The sequence below is a fragment of the Hyla sarda genome, chromosome 9 (assembly GCF_029499605.1).
Source record: "Hyla sarda isolate aHylSar1 chromosome 9, aHylSar1.hap1, whole genome shotgun sequence".
Taxonomy (NCBI): domain Eukaryota; kingdom Metazoa; phylum Chordata; class Amphibia; order Anura; family Hylidae; genus Hyla; species Hyla sarda.
The window spans coordinates 151,604,583-151,629,613 of record NC_079197.1 but is presented as its reverse complement, the minus strand read 5'-3'; the positions used below and the strand labels follow the sequence as shown (position 1 = coordinate 151,629,613).

Sequence of the window (25,031 nt, the reverse complement as noted above, 5' to 3'; positions counted from 1 at the left end):
ACCGGCAGATACAGAATAAAAGTGACGCGTTTCAGCCAGGTTTCCTAGCCTTACTCATACTGCGTGACTGTATGAGTAAGGCTAGGTTACCTGGCTGAAACGCGTCACTTTTATTCTGTATCTGTCGGTGCTTTCATAAAGAATTGAATCGCATGAGGTCAGCGCTGGATTCATCCTTTCTTCATCCTATACTATTCAGACCACTGTCACACAGGTATTGTTGAGAACAGTTTACTCACCTGCAAACACATCTTCTAAGACTTCAGACGAACGTACTATCTTTGAAGTCTTCAATGCTACTTCCTGATAGAGATCCTTATGTTCCTCTATGAAGTCCCATTCTTCCATTGAGAAGTATATAGAGATATCCCCACATTTTATTGGCACCTAAAATGCAAAAGTTTTAATCAAAGGTTTAAACAAACTTCCTTACAAAACAAAACCTTGTGATAGCGAAATCTCTACAACGGGGAATATCTTTTTTTTTTTTTTTTTTTTTTTAACTCTTTGGCTAAATCTTCACAGCAACACAGGGTACGCAACCTCAATACTTACCTCTCCAGTTAGCAGGTGGGAGGCGTTGTGAGGAGAATTCTTCTTTACGATGACATATTCCTAATCAATAAAAAAGAGACAATTTAGGTATAAATGAATGTAAAACATTAAACAATAAGGCTGTGTTTACACACTATAGTGTATATAAGCCCTGAATAGGGCACATGCCATGAAGGCCTAGGAATGCATATTAGGCTAGGCTCACACTAAGGAATTTCCGCTTTGAAATTGCAGGCAGAAATTCCGCTTACTAAAATGTACTGTATAGTGAATGGGTTTCCGTTCACTAAATTCACACTTCGGAATTTGTTAAACGGAATTTGCTCGCGGAACACATTGGAGACAGCAGTGTCCGCGCGGTCCTGATTCAGTCAGCGCTGGCCGCACTCGCAATCTCCAGGTGGAAATTTTCTGTCCGGAGATTCCGCACTATGAACCTAGCCTTAAAGGGGTACTCCGCTGCTCAGCGTTTGGAACAAAGTGTTCCGAACGCTGGAGCCGGGAGCTCGTGACATAATAGCCCCGCCTCCTCATGACATCACGCCCGCTCCCTCAATGCAAGTCTATGGGAGGGGGCGTGACAGCTGTCACGCCCACTCCCATAGACTTGCATTGAGGGGGCAGGGCGTGACATCATGAGGGGGGCAAGGCTATGACATCACGAGCTCCTGGCTCCAGCGTTCGGAACAGTTTGTTCCAAATGCTGAGCAGCGGAGTACCCCTTTAAGGTATTTTATTAAATTCTTCACCTCTCCCGTCAGCAAGTAAATGATTCCCAGGGCGTGATTCAAGATCCTCTCAGTGAAATTCTTCTTTTCCTTTTTCATTTTGTGACTTTGAAGCTGCAGGTATGACACCTAGAAGAAGGACACAGCAAAGTTAGGTTTATCGGCAATAAGTACATTGGGTGCAGAGCATTTCTCCTGCTATATGTGGTGCTACTAGTTAACACAGCACCTTGATTCAGCGGAGTACCCCTTTAAAACAGTGTTTTCCAAACAGTGTGTCTCCAGCTCTTGAAAAACTACAACCCCCAGCATGCCCGGACATCTGTTGACTGTCTGGGCATGCTGAGAGTTGTAGTTTTGCAACAGACGGAGGCTCACTGTTTGGAAAATACTGTTTGTTAAAAATGAAAGAAGCGATCTGATTGGTTGCTATGGGCAACTGGGCAACTTTTCCTCTGCACAGGTTTTGATAAATCTCCCCAAATGGGTAGCAAAATGCAAAGCTGATTTTGCTACCCATTGACTTCACTGGGTAGGAAAATACACAGAAGGGAATATGCAGCAAAATACAGCATGTGTGACCCCACCCTAGGGGCTTGTTCACACAGGCAGATTTGATTGTAAACTCGCAGCATGTTTCCTGCTGGGAGTTTAAATGGCGGTGGGCTCTCCAGGGTAGATTTTTGGCAGCAGAAAAATTGCCACAGACCCCATTGACTGCAATGGAGTCTGCAGCAAATTTCCAGTAGCAGAAATTCCACTCCTAAAAATGTGCCGCAGAGAGCCCACCCCCATTTAAACTCCCAGCGGGAACCATCCTGCAAGTTTATAATCAAATCTGCCCTTAGGGTAGAGTTACATGAAGCTCATGCACAATGTATTTTACACTGCGGATGCGCCAACAGCAGTCACAAGAGCGAGCTCCCTGCTGCGGCCAGGTAGCTCTGCGTGTCTGCTCGTAATGGTGGATTTCCCACTGGCAGTAACAAGCAGACACACAGAGCCACCCAACAGCAGCAGGAAGCTTGCTCTCGTGACTGCCCTCAGAGCATGCGCAGTATATTTCACGCTGTGGATGTCACAGGAGTGACCCTACCCTTATGGTGTATCCCTATCATAGGGCTGTGCGCTTATCTTCTTGTTTGTTCTCATCATTGGTCAGAGTCTAAGCACGTAGGCTCTGACTAATAAAAACTTAGGATGTGTCCTTCGGACGTCAAAAGCTTTTTTTTTTTTTTTTGTTAAGGACACTTTAAATTTACTGCTTTAATTCTAGTTGAGGGTAGTGCCCTGAAAAAAATAAAACAGTATATATGGCTTATAAAAAAATGTGCTTCATACTGAAATATTAGTGTTGAATATACTTAAAAGGAGACTACGCTGAAAACATCTTATCCCCTATTCCGGGGACCCCCGTGATCTCCGCAGCAGCACCCCTGTCATTGGGTGCACAGAGCGAACTCCACTCCGTGGCCGATGACTGGCGATACAAGCCGCCACGCCCTCTCCATTCACGTCTATGGGAGGAGGCGTGAGGGCTATGTACTAGCCATCAACCCCCTTCTATAGACATAAATGGAGGGGGCGTGGCATGACATCACGAATGCAGAAGCTTCAAGCTTCCGTGTTCCGGACGCCGCCACTGTAATTTTTTTTATTTCATTTTTTGTACATTATTATGGGGTAGCCATCTTGAGTAAGGTGTTTTTAACAGCATTTAGAGCTGTCACATTAATTTAAATGGTAAAGGCTTCTGGGCATGTTCTGTGAGCTGTACAGAATTCATTAGCAGAGGAGGGGGAGGCTGAACTCTGAGCTTAAAGCAATACTGTCATTAGTAGGAACATTTTTAAAAAAAATGCTTAAATTAGACCTGTATGCATAATACTATGCATGTGTTAATATGTAAAACACATTTTAATCTATGTATTACTGTAATACTGAATTTCTCTGAGAGGTTGGGGGGAGGGTGCATTTCCCCTGGAGTATGATGAGCTCCTCCCCCCTCCCTTGAGGTCTGCACAAACATTTTTACATTTGCAAAGTTTTCTGCCTAAATGCATGATCTATATAATAGAACAGAAGAAATAAATGCATTTTGTTTCAAAAAATAAAGATTTTTTAATTTTCACAGCTTTGTAACCAAAACACATGCTTTTTATAACCCTTAAGCAGCCATGTGAAACCTATATGGTGCAAATACACAAGAAATAAGTTCATAAAATGACCATAAAAATTATAGTTTAGCACCTTGTATTGTTTGTCACTGTGCATGGAAATGCTTCTTTTTATAAAGGCTGCAAGCTGTCTACATCTTGTCTATGCTCTTAGGCACAGAATGGATATAATATTTTTTGATGGACCAAAAAGACTTAATTTTCAGGGTTCGTTTGTGAAATTAAAAAGACAGAGACCCCCTAGTGGCCATTTCTTAAAATGCTCTTTTCACATCTTTAGCAATAAATTTTTTTTAATGAAGTATATTAGGAAATGCTTAGTTTTTAAGGAAATAATAAATGGAAAAAAGTTGTTTCTAAGGAAAGTAACGCTTTAAAGCGCAACTGTCATGGAAATTATGCCCCCAGACTAATAACATGATAGTATAGATGATGATACGTGTAATGCAGCTGTACTTTTGGCTGCTCTTTATCACTCTTTATCGGCCAGAAAATAGTTTTATCCTGCGGTCAGCAACAGTCGGATAGGCGTGGCTGGGGATCGTAATGCCCCACCTCCGCCACGCCTATTCCCTGTAAGTGAGCGCTGGACCACCGTGTGATTGACACACAGGTCCCCACCCCCCAATGTCCATGATGTGCGGGCCGGCGTGACTCCACTGAGCCTATACATATAATGTGCATCTTTATGTTATATGATATACAGTGCCCGTACTCCTCTTCTTTCTTCTCATGGTGCCGGAGACGCGCTGCTTCTGCTTTCACTAGAGGCACAGAGCTCGCTCCCGTTGTCTGCCGCCAGCTCAGTGCGCCTGCCTGTAGTGAAAGCAGAAGCAGCGCGTCTCCTCTCACCTCACACCGGCACCATGAGAAAAAAGAAGAGGAGTACGGGCACTTACAGGGGATAGGTGTGGAAGAGATGGGGCATTACGATCCCCAGCCACGCCTATCAGACTGTTGCTGACCGCAGGATAAAACTATTTTCTGGCCGATAAAGAGTGATAAAGAGCAGCCAAAAGTACAGCTGCATTACACGTATCATCATCTATACTGTCATGTTATTAGTCTGGGGGTATAATTTCCATGACAGTTGCGCTTTAAGCTATTGTCTGCCTTCACTATCTACTGGTGTCACTTTTCACTGTAGTGATGTACAGAACACTTTCCAGCAGCCTCCTCTTTATGATTATAGACAGAACAGGAGATCTCAGCCTAGTTTTAAAGGGGTTATCCTCAATAAGGTGATTTAGTACTTACCTAGCCATGCTTAGGAAGGATCTTTGCTTGTCTTGGGGCTAAATGTTGTGAGATTACCATAACACTGTGGCTATTTTTTGGAAACTGGTTATTTCCTGTTGGAGTTAGTTCTTTCAAACTAAAAATCCCATAGTTCCTATTTTGGAAATTTGAAGCCAATTTCCTCCTTCTCAGACATCAGCCACCCCACCCGTTAAAACACAAATGAGCTGCATTCCATTCGAAAGACCAGTGTTTTCTAACCAGGGTGCCTCCAGCTGTTGCAAAAATACAATTAATTGCAGAATAATCTCTATCCCACCCAGTGGTCGCTCCACCCATTGAAGCAGGACCGGCTCCCTTTGTTAGAGATGTCATGTCTCGGCCGCACTGCAACCTGGGAAGACCTGAATAATTTTGTATGCTGTTAAAAATAAATATTGGGGGAAAATACCAGAAGAACTGCGAGACCACCATCACACACAGGTACAGAAACTATATTATGAACTATACTCACTTTACAGCCCCTGTAGCATAGTCAAATAAAAAAAATAAAAAAATCACGGAATACCCTTTTTAGTCTAATGGCCAGACAAAAAAAAATGCCACATTTACTGATTATTTTAAAATATAGATAGTAAAACAGAAAAAATTAATAAAAAAATAAAAGATATGTTTAACTTTCTTAAAATCTTTAAAAACGTGAACGTTTAAACAATAGGTGATTTTCTGAGAAGACATTTCCTGTAAGTACCACAGTAAATGACCACCAGCAATCTATCTAATGAGCATAATACAGATATGATTTTTATTTTATTGAGGAGAAGAAAAAAAACTATTTAAAGCGATTATGCAAAAATGATGAATTATTACGAGTACTCTAAGCAGAGTGAAACATTGCATGAAAAATCCCAAATAAAACCGCATGCATAAAACGTCCAATCCTATTATGTGAACATTCTGCATCTTCTTCTCATGTGCCTGAATCCAAGCACCCAGACACCTCTGCGGATGTGCAGCCTCCCAGTCTTTATTTCCATACACACACACAGTCATCTAGCTGTCATGTAACATGATGGAGGGTATGTGAGCACATACAAATACATAGACTACACACACACAAACACTCATCTAACAAAGCAGTTCAGCCCATACCTTGCAGTCAAATAGGATTCTGAGAGGAAGTGATGTTGAATAATATCATTCTGGGAATTGTGGGATTTGTAGTAGTTTAGCTGGGAGAAGGGAGAAGGGGGATTGCATTAGGACTGCAATACCCAGTATTCCCTGTATGAGGGGAACATGACGGACAATCACGTTTACAGCAGGATTAAGGGAAAGTTCACATTTTATTCTCCACCAGCATGTGGGGAAACCAATGTGTCCATATTCTGTGTCACCATATGCAGCATTTTATAGGGAATTTCAGATTTATCAGATCAGTCTAAATATGGTGTGCAGTGCAGATGTGGAACAAGAAGTCCCAGCATAACCAGCCTTAATTATCTAGACCAGGGGTCTCAAACTCAAATTATCTGGGGGCCACTGGAAGTAGCGGCTGGGTGAGGCTGGGCCCCAATCATGTGCCCCTCACATATAATGCCCCCATCATGCGCCCCTCACATATAATGCCATCATGCGCCCCTCACATATAATGCCCCCATCATGCGCCCCTCACATATAATGCCCCCTTCATGCGCCCCTCACAAATAATGCCCCCATCATGTGCCCCTCACATATAATGCCCCCATCATACGCTCCTCACATATAATGCTCCCATCATGCGCCCCTCACATATGATGCCCTCATCATGTGTCCCTCACATATAATGCCCCTATCATGTGCCCCTCACATATAATGCCCCATTGTGCGCCCCTCACATATAATGCCCTCATCATGTGCCCCTCACATATAATGCCCTCATCATGTGCCCCTCACATATAATGCCCCCATCATGCGCCCCTCACATATAATGCCCCATTGTGCGCCCCTCACATATAATGCCCCCATCATGTGCCCCTCACATATAATGCCCCCATCATGTGCCCCTCACATATAATGCCCCCATCATGCGCCCCTCACATATAATGCCCCCATCATGCGCCCCTCACATATAATGCCCCCATCATGTGCCCCTCACATATAATGCCCCCATCATGTGCCCCTCACATATAATGCCCCCATCATGTGCCCCTCACATATAATGCCCCCATCATGTGCCCCTCACATATAATGCCCCCATCATGTGCCCCTCACATATAATGCCCCCATCATGTGCCCCTCACATATAATGCCCCCATCATGTGCCCCTCACATATAATGCCCCCATCATGTGCCCCTCACATATAATGCCCCCATCATGCACCCCTCACATATAATGCCCCATCATACGCCCCTCACATATAATGCCCCCATCATACGCCCCTCACATATAATGTCCCCATCATGCGCCACTCACATATAATGCCCCCATCATGCGCCCCTCACATATAATGCCCCCATCATGCACCGCTCACAAATAATGCCCCCATCATGCGCCCCTCACATATAATGCCCCCATCATGCGCCCCTCACATATAATGCCCCCATCATACGCCCCTCACATATAATGCCCCCATCATGCGCCCCTCACATATAATGCCCCCATCATGCGCCCCTCACATATAATGCCCCCATCATGCGCCCCTCACATATAATGCCCCCATCATGCGCCCCTCACATGTAATGCCCCAATCATGCGCCACTCACATATAATGCCCCCATCATGTGCCCCTCACATATAATGCCCCCATCATGCGCCCCTCACATATAATGCCATCATGCGCCCCTCACATATAATGCCCCCATCATGCGCCCCTCACATATAATGCCATCATGCGCCCCTCACATATAATGCCCCCATCATGCGCCCCTCACATATAATGCCCCCTTCATGCGCCCCTCACAAATAATGCCCCCATCATGTGCCCCTCACATATAATGCCCCCATCATACGCTCCTCACATATAATGCTCCCATCATGCGCCCCTCACATATGCCCTCATCATGTGTCCCTCACATATAATGCCCCTATCATGTGCCCCTCACATATAATGCCCCATTGTGCGCCCCTCACATATAATGCCCTCATCATGTGCCCCTCACATATAATGCCCTCATCATGTGCCCCTCACATATAATGCCCCCATCATGCGCCCCTCACATATAATGCCCCATTGTGCGCCCCTCACATATAATGCCCCCATCATGTGCCCCTCACATATAATGCCCCCATCATGTGCCCCTCACATATAATGCCCCCATCATGCGCCCCTCACATATAATGCCCCCATCATGCGCCCCTCACATATAATGCCCCCATCATGTGCCCCTCACATATAATGCCCCCATCATGTGCCCCTCACATATAATGCCCCCATCATGTGCCCCTCACATATAATGCCCCCATCATGTGCCCCTCACATATAATGCCCCCATCATGTGCCCCTCACATATAATGCCCCCATCATGTGCCCCTCACATATAATGCCCCCATCATGTGCCCCTCACATATAATGCCCCCATCATGTGCCCCTCACATATAATGCCCCCATCATGTGCCCCTCACATATAATGCCCCCATCATGCACCCCTCACATATAATGCCCCATCATACGCCCCTCACATATAATGCCCCCATCATACGCCCCTCACATATAATGTCCCCATCATGCGCCACTCACATATAATGCCCCCATCATGCGCCCCTCACATATAATGCCCCCATCATGCACCGCTCACATATAATGCCCCCATCATGCGCCCCTCACATATAATGCCCCCATCATGCGCCCCTCACATATAATGCCCCCATCATGCACCCCTCACATATAATGCCCCCATCATGCGCCCCTCACATATAATGCCCCCATCATGCGCCCCTCACATGTAATGCCCCCATCATGCGCCCCTCACATATAATGCCCCCACCATGTGCCCCTCACATATAATGCCCCCATCATGCGCCCCTCACATATAATGCCATCATGCGCCCCTCACATATAATGATCCCCATCATGTGCTTCTCACATATAATGCCCCCATCATGCACCCCTCACATATAATGCCCCCATCATACGCTCCTCACATATAATGCCCCATCATACGCTCCTCACATATAATGCCCCCATCATGCGCCCCACACATATAATGCCCCCATCATGCGCCCCACACATATAATGCCCCCATCCTTCACCCCTCACATATAATGCCCCCATCATGCACCCCTTACATATAATGTCCCCATCATGCGCCCAACATATATAAGGCCCCCATCATGCGCCCCTCACATATAATGCCCCCTTCATGCGCCCCTCACAAATAATGCCCCCATCATGTGCCCCTCACATATAATGCCCCCATCATACGCTCCTCACATATAATGCCCCCATCATGCGCCCCTCACATATGATGCCCTCATCATGTGTCCCTCACATATAATGCCCCTATCATGTGCCCCTCACATATAATGCCCCATTGTGCGCCCCTCACATATAATGCCCTCATCATGTGCCCCTCACATATAATGCCCTCATCATGTGCCCCTCACATATAATGCCCCCATCATGCGCCCCTCACATATCATGCCCCATTGTGCGCCCCTCACATATAATGCCCCCATCATGTGCCCCTCACATATAATGCCCCCATCATGTGCCCCTCACATATAATGCCCCCATCATGCGCCCCTCACATATAATGCCCCCATCATGCGCCCCTCACATATAATGCCCCCATCATGTGCCCCTCACATATAATGCCCCCATCATGTGCCCCTCACATATAATGCCCCCATCATGTGCCCCTCACATATAATGCCCCCATCATGTGCCCCTCACATATAATGCCCCCATCATGTGCCCCTCACATATAATGCCCCCATCATGTGCCCCTCACATATAATGCCCCCATCATGTGCCCCTCACATATAATGCCCCCATCATGTGCCCCTCACATATAATGCCCCCATCATGCGCCCCTCACATATAATGCCCCCATCATGCACCGCTCACATATAATGCCCCCATCATGCGCCACTCACATATAATGCCCCCATCATGCGCCCCTCACATATAATGCCCCTGTCATGCACCCCTCACATATAATGCCCCCATCATGCGCCCCTCACATATAATGCCCCCATCATGCGCCCCTCACATATAATGCCCCCATCATGCGCCCCTCACATATAATGCCCCCATCATGCGCCCCTCACATATAATGCCCCCATCATGCGCCCCTCACATATAATGCCCCCATCATGTGCCCCTCACATATAATGCCCCCATCATGCGCCCCTCACATATAATGCCATCATGCGCCCCTCACATATAATGATCCCCATCATGTGCTTCTCACATATAATGCCCCCATCATGCACCCCTCACATATAATGCCCCCATCATACGCTCCTCACATATAATGCCCCATCATACGCTCCTCACATATAATGCCCCCATCATGCGCCCCACACATATAATGCCCCCATCATGCGCCCCACACATATAATGCCCCCATCCTTCACCCCTCACATATAATGCCCCCATCATGCACCCCTTACATATAATGTCCCCATCATGCGCCCAACATATATAAGGCCCCCATCATGTGCCCCTCACATATAATGCCCCCATCAAACGCTCCTCACATATAATGCCCCCATCATGCACCCCACACATATAATGCCCCCATCATGTGCCCCTCACATATAATGCCCCTATCATACGCCCCTCACATATAAATGCCTCCATCATGCGCCCCTCACATATAATGCCCCCAACATGCGCCCCTCACATATAATGCCCCCATCATGCGCCCCTGACATATAATGCCCCCCCATTATGCGCCACTCACATATAATGCCCCAATCATATGCCCCTCACAAATAATGCCCCCATCATGCGCCCCTCACATATAATGCCCCCATCATGCGCCCCTCACATATGATGCCCCCATCATGCGCCCCTCACATATAATGCCCCCATCATGCGCCCCTCACATATAATGCCCCATCATGCGCCCCTCACATATAATGCCCCCATCATGCGCCCCTCACATATAATGCCCCATCATGCGCCCCTCGCATATAATGCCCCCATCATGAGCCCCTCACATATAATGCCCCCATCATGAGCCCCTCACATATAATGCCCCCATCATGAGCCCCTCACATATAATGCCCCCTTCATGCGCCCCTCACATATAATGCCCCCATCATGTGCCCCACACATATAATGTCCCCATCATACACTCCTCACATATAATGCTCCCATCATGCGCCCCTCATATATAATGCCCCCATCATGCGCCCCTCATATATAATGCCCCAATCATGCACCCCTCACATATAATGCCCCCATCATGCGCCCCTCATATATAATGCCCCCATCATGCACCCCTCACATATAATGCCCCCATCATGCGCCCCTCACATATAATGCCCCCATCATGCGCCCCTCACACGTAATGCTCCCATCATGCGCCCCTCATATATAATGCTACCATCATGCGCCCCTCACATATAATGCCCCATCATGCGCCGCTCACATATAATGATTCCCATCATGTGCTTCTCACATATAATGCCCCCATCATGCGCCCCTCACATATAATGCCCCCATCATACGCTCCTCACATATAATGCCCCCATCATACGCTCCTCACATATAATGCCCCCATCATGCGCCCCTCACATATAATGCCCCCATCATGCGCCCCTCACATATAATGCCCCCATCATGTGCTTCTCACATATAATGCCCCCATCATGCGCCCCTCACATATAATGCCCGCATCATGCGCCCCTCATATATAATGCCCCCATCATGCGCCCCTCATATATAATGCCCTCATCATGGACCCCTCACATATAATGCCCCCATCATGCGCCCCTCATATATAATGCCCCCATCATGCACCCCTCACATATAATGCCCCCATCATGCGCCCCTCGCATATAATGCCCCCATCATGGGCCCCTCACATATAATGCCCCCATCATGCGCCCCTCACATATAATGCCCCCATCATGCGCCCCTCACATATAATGCTCCCATCATGCGCCCCTCATATATAATGCCCCCATCATGCGCCCCTCACATATAATGCCCCCATAATGCGCCCCTCACATATAATGATCCCCATCATGTGCTTCTCACATATAATGCCCCCATCATGCGCCCCTCACATATAATGCCCCCATCATACGCTCCTCACATATAATACCCCCATCATGCGCCCCTCACATATAATGCCCCAATCATGCGCCCCTCACATATAATTCTCCCATCATGTGCTTCTCACATATAATGCCCCCATCATGCGCCCCTCACATATAATGCCCCCATCATACGCTCCTCACATATAATGCCCCCATCATACGCTCCTCACATATAATTCCCCCATCATGCGCCCCTCACATATAATGCCCCCATCATGCGCCCCTCACATATAATGCCCCCATCTTGTGCTTCTCACATATAATGCCCCCATCATGCGCCCCTCACATATAATGCCCCCATCATGTGCTTCTCACATATAATGCCCCCATCATGCGCCCCTCACATATAATGCCCCCATCATGCGCCCCTCACATATAATGATCCCCATCATGTGCTTCTCACATATAATGCCCCCATCATGCGCCCCTCACATATAATGCCCCCATCATACGCTCCTCACATATAATGCCCCCATCATGCGCCCCTGACATATAATGCCCCCATCATACGCTCCTCACATATAATGCCCCCATCATGCACCCCACACATATAATGCCCCCATCATGTGCCCCTCACATATAATGCCCCCATCATGCGCCCCTTGCATATAATGCCCCTATCACACGCCCCTCACATATAAATGCCTCCATCATGCGCCCCTCACATATAATGCCCCCAACATGCGCCCCTCACATATAATGCCCCCATCATGCGCTCCTCACATATAATGCCCCCCCATTATGCGCCACTCACATATAATGACCCCATCATATGCCCCTCACATATAATGCCCCATCATGCGCCCCTCACATATAATGCCCCCATCATGCGCCCCTCACATATGATGCCCCCATCATGCGCCCCTCACATATGATGCCCCCATCATGCGCCCCTCACATATAATGCCCCCATCATGCGCCCCTCACATATAATGCCCCCATCATGCGCCCCTCACATATAATGCCCCATCATGCGCCCCTCACATATAATGCCCCCATCATGCGCCCCTCACATATAATGCCCCCATCATGCGCCCCTCACATATAATGCCGCATCATGCGCCCCTCGCATATAATGCCCCATCATATGCCCCTCACATATAAATGCCCCCATCATGCGCCCCTTACATAAAATGCCCCCAACATGCGCCCCTCACAAATAATGCCCCCATCATGCGCCCCTCACATATAATGCCCCCATCATGAACCCCTCACATATAATGCCCCCATCATGAGCCCCTCACATATAATGCCCCCATCATGCACCCCTCACATGTAATGCCCCCATCATGAGCCCCTCACATATAATGCCCCCATCATGCACCCCTCATATATAATGCCCCCATCATGCGCCCCTCATATATAATGTCCCCATTATGCGCCCCTCACATATAATGCCATCATACGCTCCTCACATATTATGCCCCCATCATATGCCCCTCACATATAAATGCCCCCATCATGCGCCCCTTACATAAAATGCCCCCAACATGCGCCCCTCACAAATAATGCCCCCATCATGCGCCCCTCACATATAATGCCCCCATCATGAACCCCTCACATATAATGCCCCCATCATGAGCCCCTCACATATAATGCCCCCATCATGCGCCCCTCACATATAATGCCCCCATCATGCGCCCCTCACATATAATGCCCCCATCATGAGCCCCTCACATATAATGCCCCCATCATGCACCCCTCATATATAATGCCCCCATCATGCGCCCCTCATATATAATGTCCCCATTATGCGCCCCTCACATATAATGCCATCATACGCTCCTCACATATTATGCCCCTATCATGCGCCCCTCACATATAATGCCCCCATCATGCACCCCTCATATATAATGCCCCCATCATGCTCCCCTCATATATAATCCCCCCATCATGCGCCCCTCACATATAATGCCCGCATCATGTGCCCCTCATATATAATGCCCCCATCATGCGCCCCTCATATATAATGCCCCCATCACGCACCCCTCATATATAATGCCCCCATCATGCGCCCCTCACATATAATGCCCCCATCATGCGCCCCTCACATATAATGCCCCCATCATGTGCTTCTCACATATAATGCCCCCATCATGCGCCCCTCACATATAATGCCCCCATCATACGCTCCTCACATATAATGCCCCCATCATACGCTCCTCACATATAATGCCCCCATCATGCGCCCTTCCCATATAATGCCCTCATCATGCACCCCTCACATATAATGCCCCCATCATGCGCCCCTCACATATAATGCCCCCATCATGTGCTTCTCACATATAATGCCCCCATCATGCGCCCCTCACATATAATGCCCCCATCATGTGCTTCTCACATATAATGCCCCCATCATGCGCCCCTCACATATAATGCCCCCATCATGCGCCCCTCACAAAAAATGATCCCCATCATGTGCTTCTCACATATAATGCCCCCATCATGCGCCCCTCACATATAATGCCCCCATCATGCGCCCCTCACATATAATGCCCCCATCATACGCTCCTCACATATAATGCCCCCATCATGCACCCCACACATATAATGCCCCCATCATGTGCCCCTCACATATAATGCCCCCATCATGCGCCCCTCACATATAATGCCCCTATCATACGCCCCTCACATATAAATGCCTCCATCATGCGCCCCTCACATATAATGCTCCCATCATGCGCCCCTCACATATAATGCCCCCATCATGCACCCCTCATATATAATGCCCCCATCATGCACCCCTCATATATAATGCCCCCATCATGCACTCCTCACATATAATGCCCCCATTATGCACCCCTCACATATAATGCCCCCATCATGCGCCCCTCATATATAATGCCCCCATCATGCACCCCTCACATATAATGCCCCCATCATGCGCCCCTCACATAAAATGCCCCCATCATGCGCCCCTCACATATAATGCCCCCATCATGCACCCCTCATATATAATGCCCCATCATGTGCCCCTCATATATAATGCCCCCATCATGCGCCCCTCACATATAATGCCCTCATCATGCACCCCTCATATATAATGCCCCCATCATGCACCCCTCATATATAATGCCCCCATCATGCGCTCCTCACATATAATGCCCCCATTATGCGCCCCTCACATATAATGCCCCCATCATGCGCCCCTCACATATAATGCCCCCATCATGCACCCCTCACATATAATGCCCCCATCATGCGCCCCTCACATATAATGCCCCCATCATGCGCCCCTCACATATAATGCCCCCATCATGCACCCCTCATATATAATGCCCCCATCATGCGCCCCTCATATATAATGCCCCCATTATGCGCCCCTCACATATAATGCCATCATACGCTCCTCACATATTATGCCCCCATCATGCGCCCCTCACATATAATGCCCCCATTATGCGCCCCTCACATATAATGCCCCCATCATGCGCCCCTCACATATAATGCCCCCATCATGCGCCCCTCACATATAATGCCCCCATCATGCGCCCCTCACATATAATGCCTTGGTGGCAGCCTGGTTAACGCCTAGTTGTTTGCCGGGAACACTTTTCGGTCCTTCGGCGAAAGGGGACATCGTACCTGGAACCTTGCAGGTGCCTTTTGGCCCAGGGGCGAAGGGTTTGGTTTGTTGTGGGGCCTCTCTCCTGTTGGAGAAGGGCATGCAATGGACCGCACCCTCGTGCACATTTTTTTGTGTGAACACTTGCACGTTTTACTTGCACTTGGGTGATTTGAGAGCACTTACCTCGGCTCAATCTTCGTTTTCTCTCCCATAGTCTATGGCAGGGGTCGGCAACCCGCGGCTCTTTTACTCCTTTGCCGCGGCTCCGCGAGTCTGTCCCGGGTCCCGGTCACCCTCATTCCGGGACAATGCAGTGTCCCGGAATGATCTGAGCCTGTGAGCCACCGTCACTGCGTCGTCGGTTTACTTACCTGCCCTGGTGCCATCGGAGCGGAGTCTCTTCTTCCGGGGCCGCGCGGATCCTCACTGTCATGTGACAATGTAACGTCACATGACAGTGACGTCGCCGGCCTGCGCCTCAGTCGAGGAGCGCCGCAGGGAGAGGAAGACGCCACGCGAGGAGCTGGTGAGTATGTAAAGTACATTACTCACTTGACAGCGGGGCGTTAACCCCTCACCCCGCAGCAGCGTTAATGCTGCCGCAGGGTGAGGGGTTAACGCTGCCGCTGCCATGGGGTGAGGGGTTAAGTTACCCCTCACCCCATGGCAGCGGTAGCGTTAACCCCTCTCCCCGCGGCAGCATTAACCCCCCTCTCCCCAGTGCATTAACCCCCCTCTCCCCAGCCCACCCCAGGCCTGGGCCCAAAAAAAGCCCACACCAGCAAAAATATATTTTACATTGTTAAGTGAAAGTCCTTTTTTTCTTCAGATTGACAGCTGACTGCATGATCCTGTATATATAGCATTAAGGTAAGAAACAATATATGCAGTGTTATATTTGTTTTAAATGTCGCAATGGTTTTGCGGCTCACAGTTTTTTTTTTCTTCGGAAACGGGTCCAAGTGGCTCTTTTTGTCTTAAAGGAAATCTGTCATCAGAATCACCCGCACTAAACCTGTTACACAGGTTTGTAATGCGGGTGATCCTGATTAAAACGCTCCTTACCTGGTTAAAAATGGTTCAGCGCTTCTTAAGATATCTATATTTTTAGTTTTCTGTTATTCCCTGGCTTGGGACTCAGTGGGAGGTGTTATCATCTGGGACTCGGCCACACGTCATTCTAGCTGGGCGGAGCTTCCGCCCGGCTCATGAATATTCATGAACTTCTCCTCCTGGTCTAATTCTTCTTTCTCGGTCTGTTTGTGAATAAATACACCCTCCGTCCCTCCCTTCCTCCCACCCCCGGCTTTTCACTTATGCAGCCCGTCTTCTTACTTGTATAGGGCCGCAACTTGAGTGAAGCCGGGGGCAGAACGCCGCTTCCGGGTGTACGGAACGCGGCGCATGCGCGGCCCTCCACACCAGACCGAGAAAGAGTTAGACCAGGAGGATAAGTTCATGAATATTCATGAGCCGGGCGGCCGCTCCGCCCAGCTAGAATGACGTGTAGTCGAGTTTCCTTTAAAGGTTGCAGACCCCTGGTCTATGGGAGCAAGAAAAACACCATGTGGGTTTAGCATTGGTGTTTTTTCTGGGGTTTTGTTTTTCCAATTTCTTCAATAGAAATTCAGTAGAAATCACATGAAAGAATCACATGACTTGTCATAAGAAAAACAGAGGGGGGAAAAATGCCAACGGAAAAAAAATGCCTTTACCAATACTATTTTTGAAATAACAAAAAAATAGCATTTTGGGAGTGCAACATAACAGAACAGTTTTTGTGGTGTCTTTTTTTTTTCTTCTATTAACCACTTGGGAACGCAGGGCGAGCATCAGGAACCGTACCTGGATGCCTGCTGAAATCATTCAGCAAGCATCCCGTGCCAAAGCCGGGGGGGGCGGGGGGGGTCCTGACCCCGGGCGGGGGGGGGTCCTGACCCCCCTCCAAGACAGCCCCAATCCCCCTGAAGGGATAGGTGTGAGGTGGCAGGGGTGCCACCCCTCCAATCCCTGCTATTGGTCAGTCAGAAGCGACCGACCAGTGGCAGATCGGTGTCTGGGCATAGCAGGGGAACGTAGGAGCAGCGGGTGGCGGCAGTTACCGGGTGTAGGTCCGGCGGCGATCCACTCCAGGCAGCGGCGATCCAGGCGTGCAATGTCAGAAAACAGGCAGGCAGAGTGATCTGGGAAGCGGCGGTGATCCGGTTAGTGGCCTCAAACATCTGGAGGACCACAGTTTGGAGACCACTGTACAGTGGTCTCTAAACTGTAGCCCTCTAGATCTTGCAAAACTACAACTCTCAGCATGCCCACACAGCAGTTTGCTGTCTAAACATGCTGGGATTTGTAGTTTTGCAACATCTGGAGGGCCACAGTTTGGAGATCACTGTGTGGTGGTCTCTAAACCGTGGCCCTCTAAATCTTGCAAAACTACAACTCCCAGCATGCTCAAACAGCAAACGGCTGTTTCGGCATGCTGAGAGTTGTAGTTGCGTGCCTCCAGCTGTTGCATAAATACATCTCCCAGCATGCCCTTTGGGGATCAGTACATGCTGGGAGTTGTAGTTTTGCAACAGCTGGAGGCACATTGGATGGAAAATACTGAGTTAGGTAACAAAACCTAACTCAATGTTTTCCAACCAGTGTGCCTCCAGCTGTTGCAAAACTACAACTCCCAGCATGCACGGGCTGTCAGTGTACACAGGCGGGGGTTTACAGTGAGTTAACTGTTTCAAGTTTGAGCTGTGGCAAATTTTCAGCCGCAGCTCAAACTCCTAGCGGGAAACTCACTGTAAACCCGCCCATATGAATGTACCCTAAAAAACACTACACAAAATAAAACACTACATTTACACCCCCTTACACTGTTACACAACATAGCTCCGGAGTGAGAGCGCCATGTACATTTGAGGCTTAAATCTGTGATTTGCACAGTTTTTTTTTTTTTGGAAACTACACCCATCACGGAACGTAACAAGGGGTATAGTGAACCTTAACACCCCACAGGTGTTTGACGAATTTTTGTTAAAGTTGTGTGTTCACAAAGCCCCCATAGTGCCAGAACAATGCCCCCCCCCACACACACACACACACACGTGACCCCATTTTGGAAACTACACCCCTCATGTAATGTAATAAGGGGTGCAGTGAGCATTTACGCCCCACAGGTGTCTGACAGATTTTTGTAACAGTGGTCCGTGAAAATGAAAGATGTAATTTTGGGGGGGATTTCTCTCCTTTTACCCCTTGTAAAAATTCCAAAAATGGTTCTACAAGAACATGCGAGAGTAAAAAATGAAGATTTTGAATTTTCGCCTTCATTTTGCTGCTATTTCTGTGAAACACCTAAAGGGTTAACAAACTTTCTGAATGTCATTTTGCATACTTTGAGGGGTGAAGTTTCCGTAATGGGGTAATTTATGGGGTATTTCTCACAGAAAGGCCCCTCAAATCCACTTCAAACTTAAATGGTCCCTGAAAAATTCAGATTTTGACTTTTTCATGAAAATTTAGAAAATTGCTGCTATACTTTGAAGCCCTCTTATGGCTTCAAAAAGTAAAAAAAAATGTCAAATTTATGATGTCAACATAAAGTAGACATATTGAGGGATATTTATCAAAAACTGTGCAGAGGAAGAGTGGTGCAGTTGCCCATAGCAACCAATCAGATCACTTCTTTCATTTTTAACAAGACTTCTGCAAAATGAAAGCGGCGATCTGATTGGTTGCTATGGGCAACTGGGCAACTTTTGCTTTGCACAGGTTTTGATAAATCTTCCCCAAAGTATTTGTGAATCAATATATAATTTATTTGGAATGTCAATTTTCCATACAAGCAGAAAGTTTCAAAGTTAGAAAAATGCTAAATTTTCATGAAATTTTGGGATTTTTCAACAAGAAAGGATGCAAGTAACGACGGAAATTTACCAACTATGATAAAGTAGTATACGTCATGAAAAAAACTATCTCGGAATCAGAATAAAAGGTAAAAGCATCTCAGAGTTATTAAAGGAGATATCCAGTGCTGAAATACATATCCCCTATCCTAAGGATAGGGGATATGTTTCAGATCGCGGGGGGTCCGACTGCTGGGGCCCCCCGTGATCTCCTGTAGGGGATAAGTTTTTCAGCACTGGACTACTCCTTTAACCTCTTAAGGATGCAGGGTGTACCTGTACGCCCTGCGCCCAGGTCCCGGTATTTAAAACGGGGTCACGCCGTGACCCTGCATCATACTGGGTCTGTCCCGGCAGCTTATGATAGCCGGGACCCTGGGCTAATAGAGTGCGGCACTGATCGTTGTACCGCGCCCTATTATCCCTTTAGACGCGGCGATCAAAGTTGATCACCGCATCTAAAACGAAAGTAAAAGCTTCCCGGAAGCGATGTCCCGATCAGCTAGGATGCTCCGTCATGTCCGATTGGCGTTTGATTGCTCCAAGCCTGAGCTACAGGCTTGAGCAATCAACCCCCTTTAACGCTGATCCATGCAAAGCTATGGCTTTGCAGGGATCAGTGTAAAAGATCAGTGTGTGCAGTGTTATAGCCCCCTATAGGAGCTATGACACTGCAAAAAAAAGTGAAAAAAAAAAAGTTAATAAAGGTCATTTAACCCCTTTCCTAATAAAAGTTTGAATCCCCCCTTTTCCCATAAAAAAAAACTGTGTAAATAAAAATAAACATATGTGGTATTGCTGCGTGCAGAAATGTCCAAACTATAAAAATATATAATTTATTAAACTGCACGGTCAATAGCGTACATGCAAATACATTTCAAAGTCCAAAATAGCGTATTTTTGGTCACATTTTATATCATGAAAAATGAATAAAAAGCGATCAAAACGTCCGATCAATACAAAAAATGGTACCGATAAAAATTTCAGAACACGGTGCAAAAAATTAGTCCTCATACCGCCCTGTACGCGGAAAAATATATTATAGGGGTCAGAAGATGAGAATTTTTAACGTATAACTTTTCCTGCATGTAATTATGATTTTTTCCAGGAGTACGACAATATCTAACCTATTTAAGTAGGGTATCATTTTATCCGTATGGACCTACAGAATAAAGATAAGGTGTCATTTGTACCGAAATATGGACTGCATAGAAACGGAAGCCCCCAAAATTTACAAAATGGCATTTTTTCTTCAATTTTGTCGCACAATGATTTTTTTTTTTCCGTTTCGCTGTGGATTTTTTTGGTAAAATGACTAATGTCACTGCAAAGTAGAATTGGTGGCGCAAAAATTAAGCCATCATATGGAATTTTATGTGCAAAATTGAAAGTGTTATGATTTTTAGAAGGTGATGAGGAAAAAATAAAAATGCAAAAATGGAAAAACGTTGCGTCCTTAAGGGGTTAATGCATGAAGTGACAGTGATCAGAATTGCAAAAATGGGCTGAGTCCTTAAGGAGTTAAAAAAAAACGCAAAAAAATAAAAAAGAATCAAGTGTAAATTTAGGCTAAGGGTTACTTCCCACGTCCTTATAATTGTTGCAGCAGATTTTGCTATACATTAAAGTCAATAAGGGAGATTTATCAAAACCTGTGCAAAGAAAAAGTTGACCAGTTTCCCATAGCAACCAATCAGATTGCTTCTTTCATTTTGCAGAGGCCTTGTTAAAAATGAAAGAAGCAAACTGATTGGTTGCTATGGGCAACTTCCCCTCTAGATAGGTTTTGATAAATCTCCCTCAATGGGCAGCAAAATCTGCAGCAAAATAACGAAGTGTGAACTGACCCTAAGAAAAGTTCCTCATAGCAACCAATTCTCTCTTTTTTTCACGGTCCCTGACAGGTTGCTATGGGCAACTGCGTCACGTGTCCTTTAACTAAATCTCCTCCTGTATAAACACAGCGCCACCTGAAGGCCCCCGACATACTATACAGCCGCGCAGCCTCCGTTCACCGCTACCGTCGTTCTAATAAGCCTCACAGCACTCTCTCCTGATTGGCTGCCTCCGGTCACGCTGCCCTCTCTTTCCGAACTGCACTCTGGGAACTGTAGTGTAACTCTAAAGAAACTAAAAAAAAACAACAAACCCCACAATGCACTTGGTGTAGATCTCCTGCCTTGCTTACCCCTCCTCCTACCAAACTCCACTTCCTCTAAACACAACGTGAGTGAGTCCTGAGAGGTATTTCTACTTTCTACTACCTTGTGTGCATGTCCTTGTCTTCTGTTACTTCACTGTGGGACTGTTCTGTTACAGTGTCTCAGTTTAGTTCCTAGGACCTGGGGGGGGAGGGGGGGGGACTACAGGTGCCAGCATGCTCTGTCAGCTGAGGTTGGGGTGAGGTGTATTGTGGGAGGTACAGGACAGCATCTTCTTGTATATAGTCCAGTGTTTCCCAACCAGGGTGCCTCCAGCTGTTGCAAAACTACAACTCTCAGCATGCTCGGAATTGTAGTTTTGCAACAGCTGGAGGCACCCTGGTTGGGAAACACTGATATAGTCTGTATAACATTATGGCCCATGTTTACAACCCTATTACATTATGTGTGTACTGGGCACATAGACGCCTGTGGGTGCATTCTGTAACCCTGACTTTATTGGGAGGCACCCCGAGGTGTGGTATGTTGAGCAAATCAGCGTTTCCCATCCAGGGTGTTGCAAAACTACAACTCCCAGCATGCCCGGGCAGCCGAAGGTTGTAGTTTTGCAACAGCTGGAGGCATCCTGTTTGTGAAACACTGGCCTAGAGACTGTGCAGAAGAGCAATCTCATTATTTGGGGGGGTTCTCTTTAACCCCTTAAGGACTCAGGGTTTTTCCGTTTTTGCACTTTCGTTTTTTCCTCCTTACCTTTTAAAAATCATAACTCTTTCAATTTTCCACCTAAAAATCCATATGATGGCTTATTTTTTGCGTCACCAATTCTACTTTACAGTGACATTAGTCATTTTACCCAAAAATGCATGGCGAAACGGAAACAAAAATCATTGTGCGACAAAATAGAAAAAAATATTTCATTTTGTAACTTTTGGGGGCTTCCGTTTCTACGCAGTGCATATTTCGGTAAAAATTACACCTTATCATTATTCTGTAGGTCCATACGGTTAAAATGATCCCCTACTTATATAGGTTTGATTTTGTCGCACTTCTGGAAAAAATCATAACTACATGCAGGAAAATTTATACGTTTAAAAATTTAATCTTCTGACCCCTATAACTTTTTTATTTTTCCATGTACAGGGCGGTATGAGGACTCATTTTTTGCGCCGTGATCTGAAGTTTTTATCGGTATGATTTTTGTTTTGATCGGACTTTTTGATCACTTTTTACAAATTTTTTTGGTATAAAAAGTGACCAAAATATGCTTTTTTGGACTTTGGAATTTTTTTGCGCGTACGCCATTAACCGTGCGGTTTAATTAATGATATATTTTTATAGTTCGGACATTTACACACGCGGCGATACCACATATGTTTATTTATTTTATTTTTTTACAGTTTTATTTTTTTTCATGGGAAAAGGGGGGTGATTCAAACTTTTATTAGGGAAGGGGTTAAATGACCTTTATTAACACTTTTTTTACATTTTTTTTGCAGTGTTATAGGTCCCATAGGGACCTATAACACTGCACACACTGATCTCTTACACAGATCACAGGCGTGTATTAATACGCCTGTGATCAGTGTTATCGGCGCCTGACTGCTCATGCCTGGATCTCAGGCACGGAGCAGTCATTCGTCGATCGGACACAGAGGAGGCAGGTAAGGTCCCTCCCGGTGTCCGGTCAGCTGTTCGGGACGCCGCGATTTCATCACGGCGGTCCCGAACAGCCCGACTGAGCAGCCGGGTCACTTTCAGTTCCACTTTAGAAGCGGCGCTTCTAAAGGGTTAATAACGCACATCGCCGCGATCGGCGATGTGTGGTATTAGCCGCGGGTCCCGGCCGTTGATGAGCGCCGGGACCGACGCGATATGATGCAGGATCGCGGCGCGATCCCGCTTCATATCGCGGGAGCCGACGCAGGACGTAAATATACGTCCTGCGTTGTTAAGGGGTTAAGCATATCTAGTTGAGACCAATATATGGAGGGTGGAATTTGACCACTAACTCCTAGACTACCAAAAAGGCAGCCCAAAAAAAACCTTTTTTTCCCATATATCAAAAAAGTGAGATTAAAAGTGCAATCTTTATTGTATTAGGTTCGCACTTAATAGTGTTTTAAAATATAGAGCACCATGTCGTCCTACTTCTTTGAAAATATATATATATATATATATATAAATAGACCATCCGGTCTAATGAATTGAATGCACACTGAAGCGAAGACGGGGTGCCTGCAGAACACCTACATTCAGCGCTATTGTAGGACAATGGAGCTCAAGGGGGGCCATGTTAAGCTTTTAACTTTGAGCTCCATTGTCCTACAATAGCGCTGAATGTAGGTGTTCTGCAGGCACCCCGTCTTCGCTTCAGTGTGCATTCAATTCATTAGACCGGATGGTCTATTTATATATATATATATATATATATATTTTCAAAGAAGTAGGACGACATGGTGCTCTATATTTTAAAACACTATTAAGTGCGAACCTAATACAATAAAGATTGCACTTTTAATCTCACTTTTTTGATATATGGGAAAAAAAGGGGTTTTTTTTGGGCTGCCTTTTTGGTAGTCTAGGAGTTAGTGGTTAAGGGGTTAAGGGTGCGTTCACACGGCCGTCTGTCTCCGTTTTTTTTAGCCCCATTTTGGTTCCCTTCTTGCAGGCTGTAAACTGATTAAAAACGTTTTTTTAAAAGTCCCATTCGTGTCAATGGGATATTTTTTTACAATCCGTTTACATCCATTTCTACCAGTCTGCACTCATTTCCGGCAGAAAAAACGGCACATGCAGTATTTATTTCTTCCGTCAAAAAAAAGGAAGAAACACGGATACAGTAAATGTAACATTGAAGTCTATGAAAAGCGGATGAGACTTCAATGTCATCCGTTTTTTTTTTTTTTTTTTTTTTTTTTTTTTTTTTTTTTGCGCAATGCAAGTGTGCGGCTTTCCCAGTTGTTGCACAACATTCATCACGTGGCACGCGTCACTATACATTTGTGAAAAGCTCACACACTTTAATAGGCAGGCCGGTCACTATATATATATATATATATATATATATATATATATATATATATATATATATAGACAAAAGCCGGCATCATTAAAAAGCACTGCCGCATGATGTTAGATGAAAGACAATATAGGGGATTATAAAAACACCGAGCCCGTTTGACATTTACCTGACCACAGTGCTCTCTACTGACACCTCTGTCCATGTCAGGAACTGTCCAGAGCAGGATAGGTTTTCTATGGGGATTTGCTCCTACTCTGGACAGTTCCTAAAATGGACAGAGTTGTTAGTAGAGAGCACTGTGGTCAGGCAGAAAGGACATTCAAAAATAAAAGAACTTCCTGTGGATCATAACAGCAGCTGATAAGTACTGGAAGGATTAAAGGGGTTATCCCGGAAAAAAACTTTTTTTTTTATATATCAACTGGCTCC

At 46.4% G+C, this 25,031-nt stretch overlaps 2 protein-coding genes across 6 annotated transcripts in view; one reads left to right on the top strand and one right to left on the bottom strand.

The window, feature by feature from the left end:
- The window catches only part of LOC130290457 (zinc finger protein 432-like), a 37,207-nt gene extending 15,564 nt beyond the window's left edge, over window positions 1–21,643 (bottom strand). The window contains exons 1-4 of the mRNA XM_056538106.1: window positions 21,434–21,643; window positions 1,305–1,412; window positions 556–615; window positions 240–387 (exon numbers count right to left, since the gene is read on the bottom strand). Coding sequence (XP_056394081.1) covers window positions 240–387; window positions 556–615; window positions 1,305–1,382 — 286 coding nt within the window. The 5' untranslated portion in view covers window positions 1,383–1,412; window positions 21,434–21,643. The remainder of the gene's footprint in view (window positions 1–239; window positions 388–555; window positions 616–1,304; window positions 1,413–21,433) is intronic.
- The window catches only part of LOC130290458 (zinc finger protein 554-like), a 68,177-nt gene that overhangs the window by 18,881 nt on the left and 24,265 nt on the right, over window positions 1–25,031 (top strand). For 2 of the 5 annotated variants that reach the window (XM_056538111.1, XM_056538109.1), the window contains exon 2: window positions 16,352–16,392. The gene's annotated coding sequence lies outside the window, so the exon portion shown is untranslated. Of the gene's footprint in view, window positions 1–16,351; window positions 16,393–21,520; window positions 21,663–25,031 lie in introns of those variants that run through there. The other 3 variants (XM_056538108.1, XM_056538107.1, XM_056538110.1) reach the window with 3 other exon arrangements.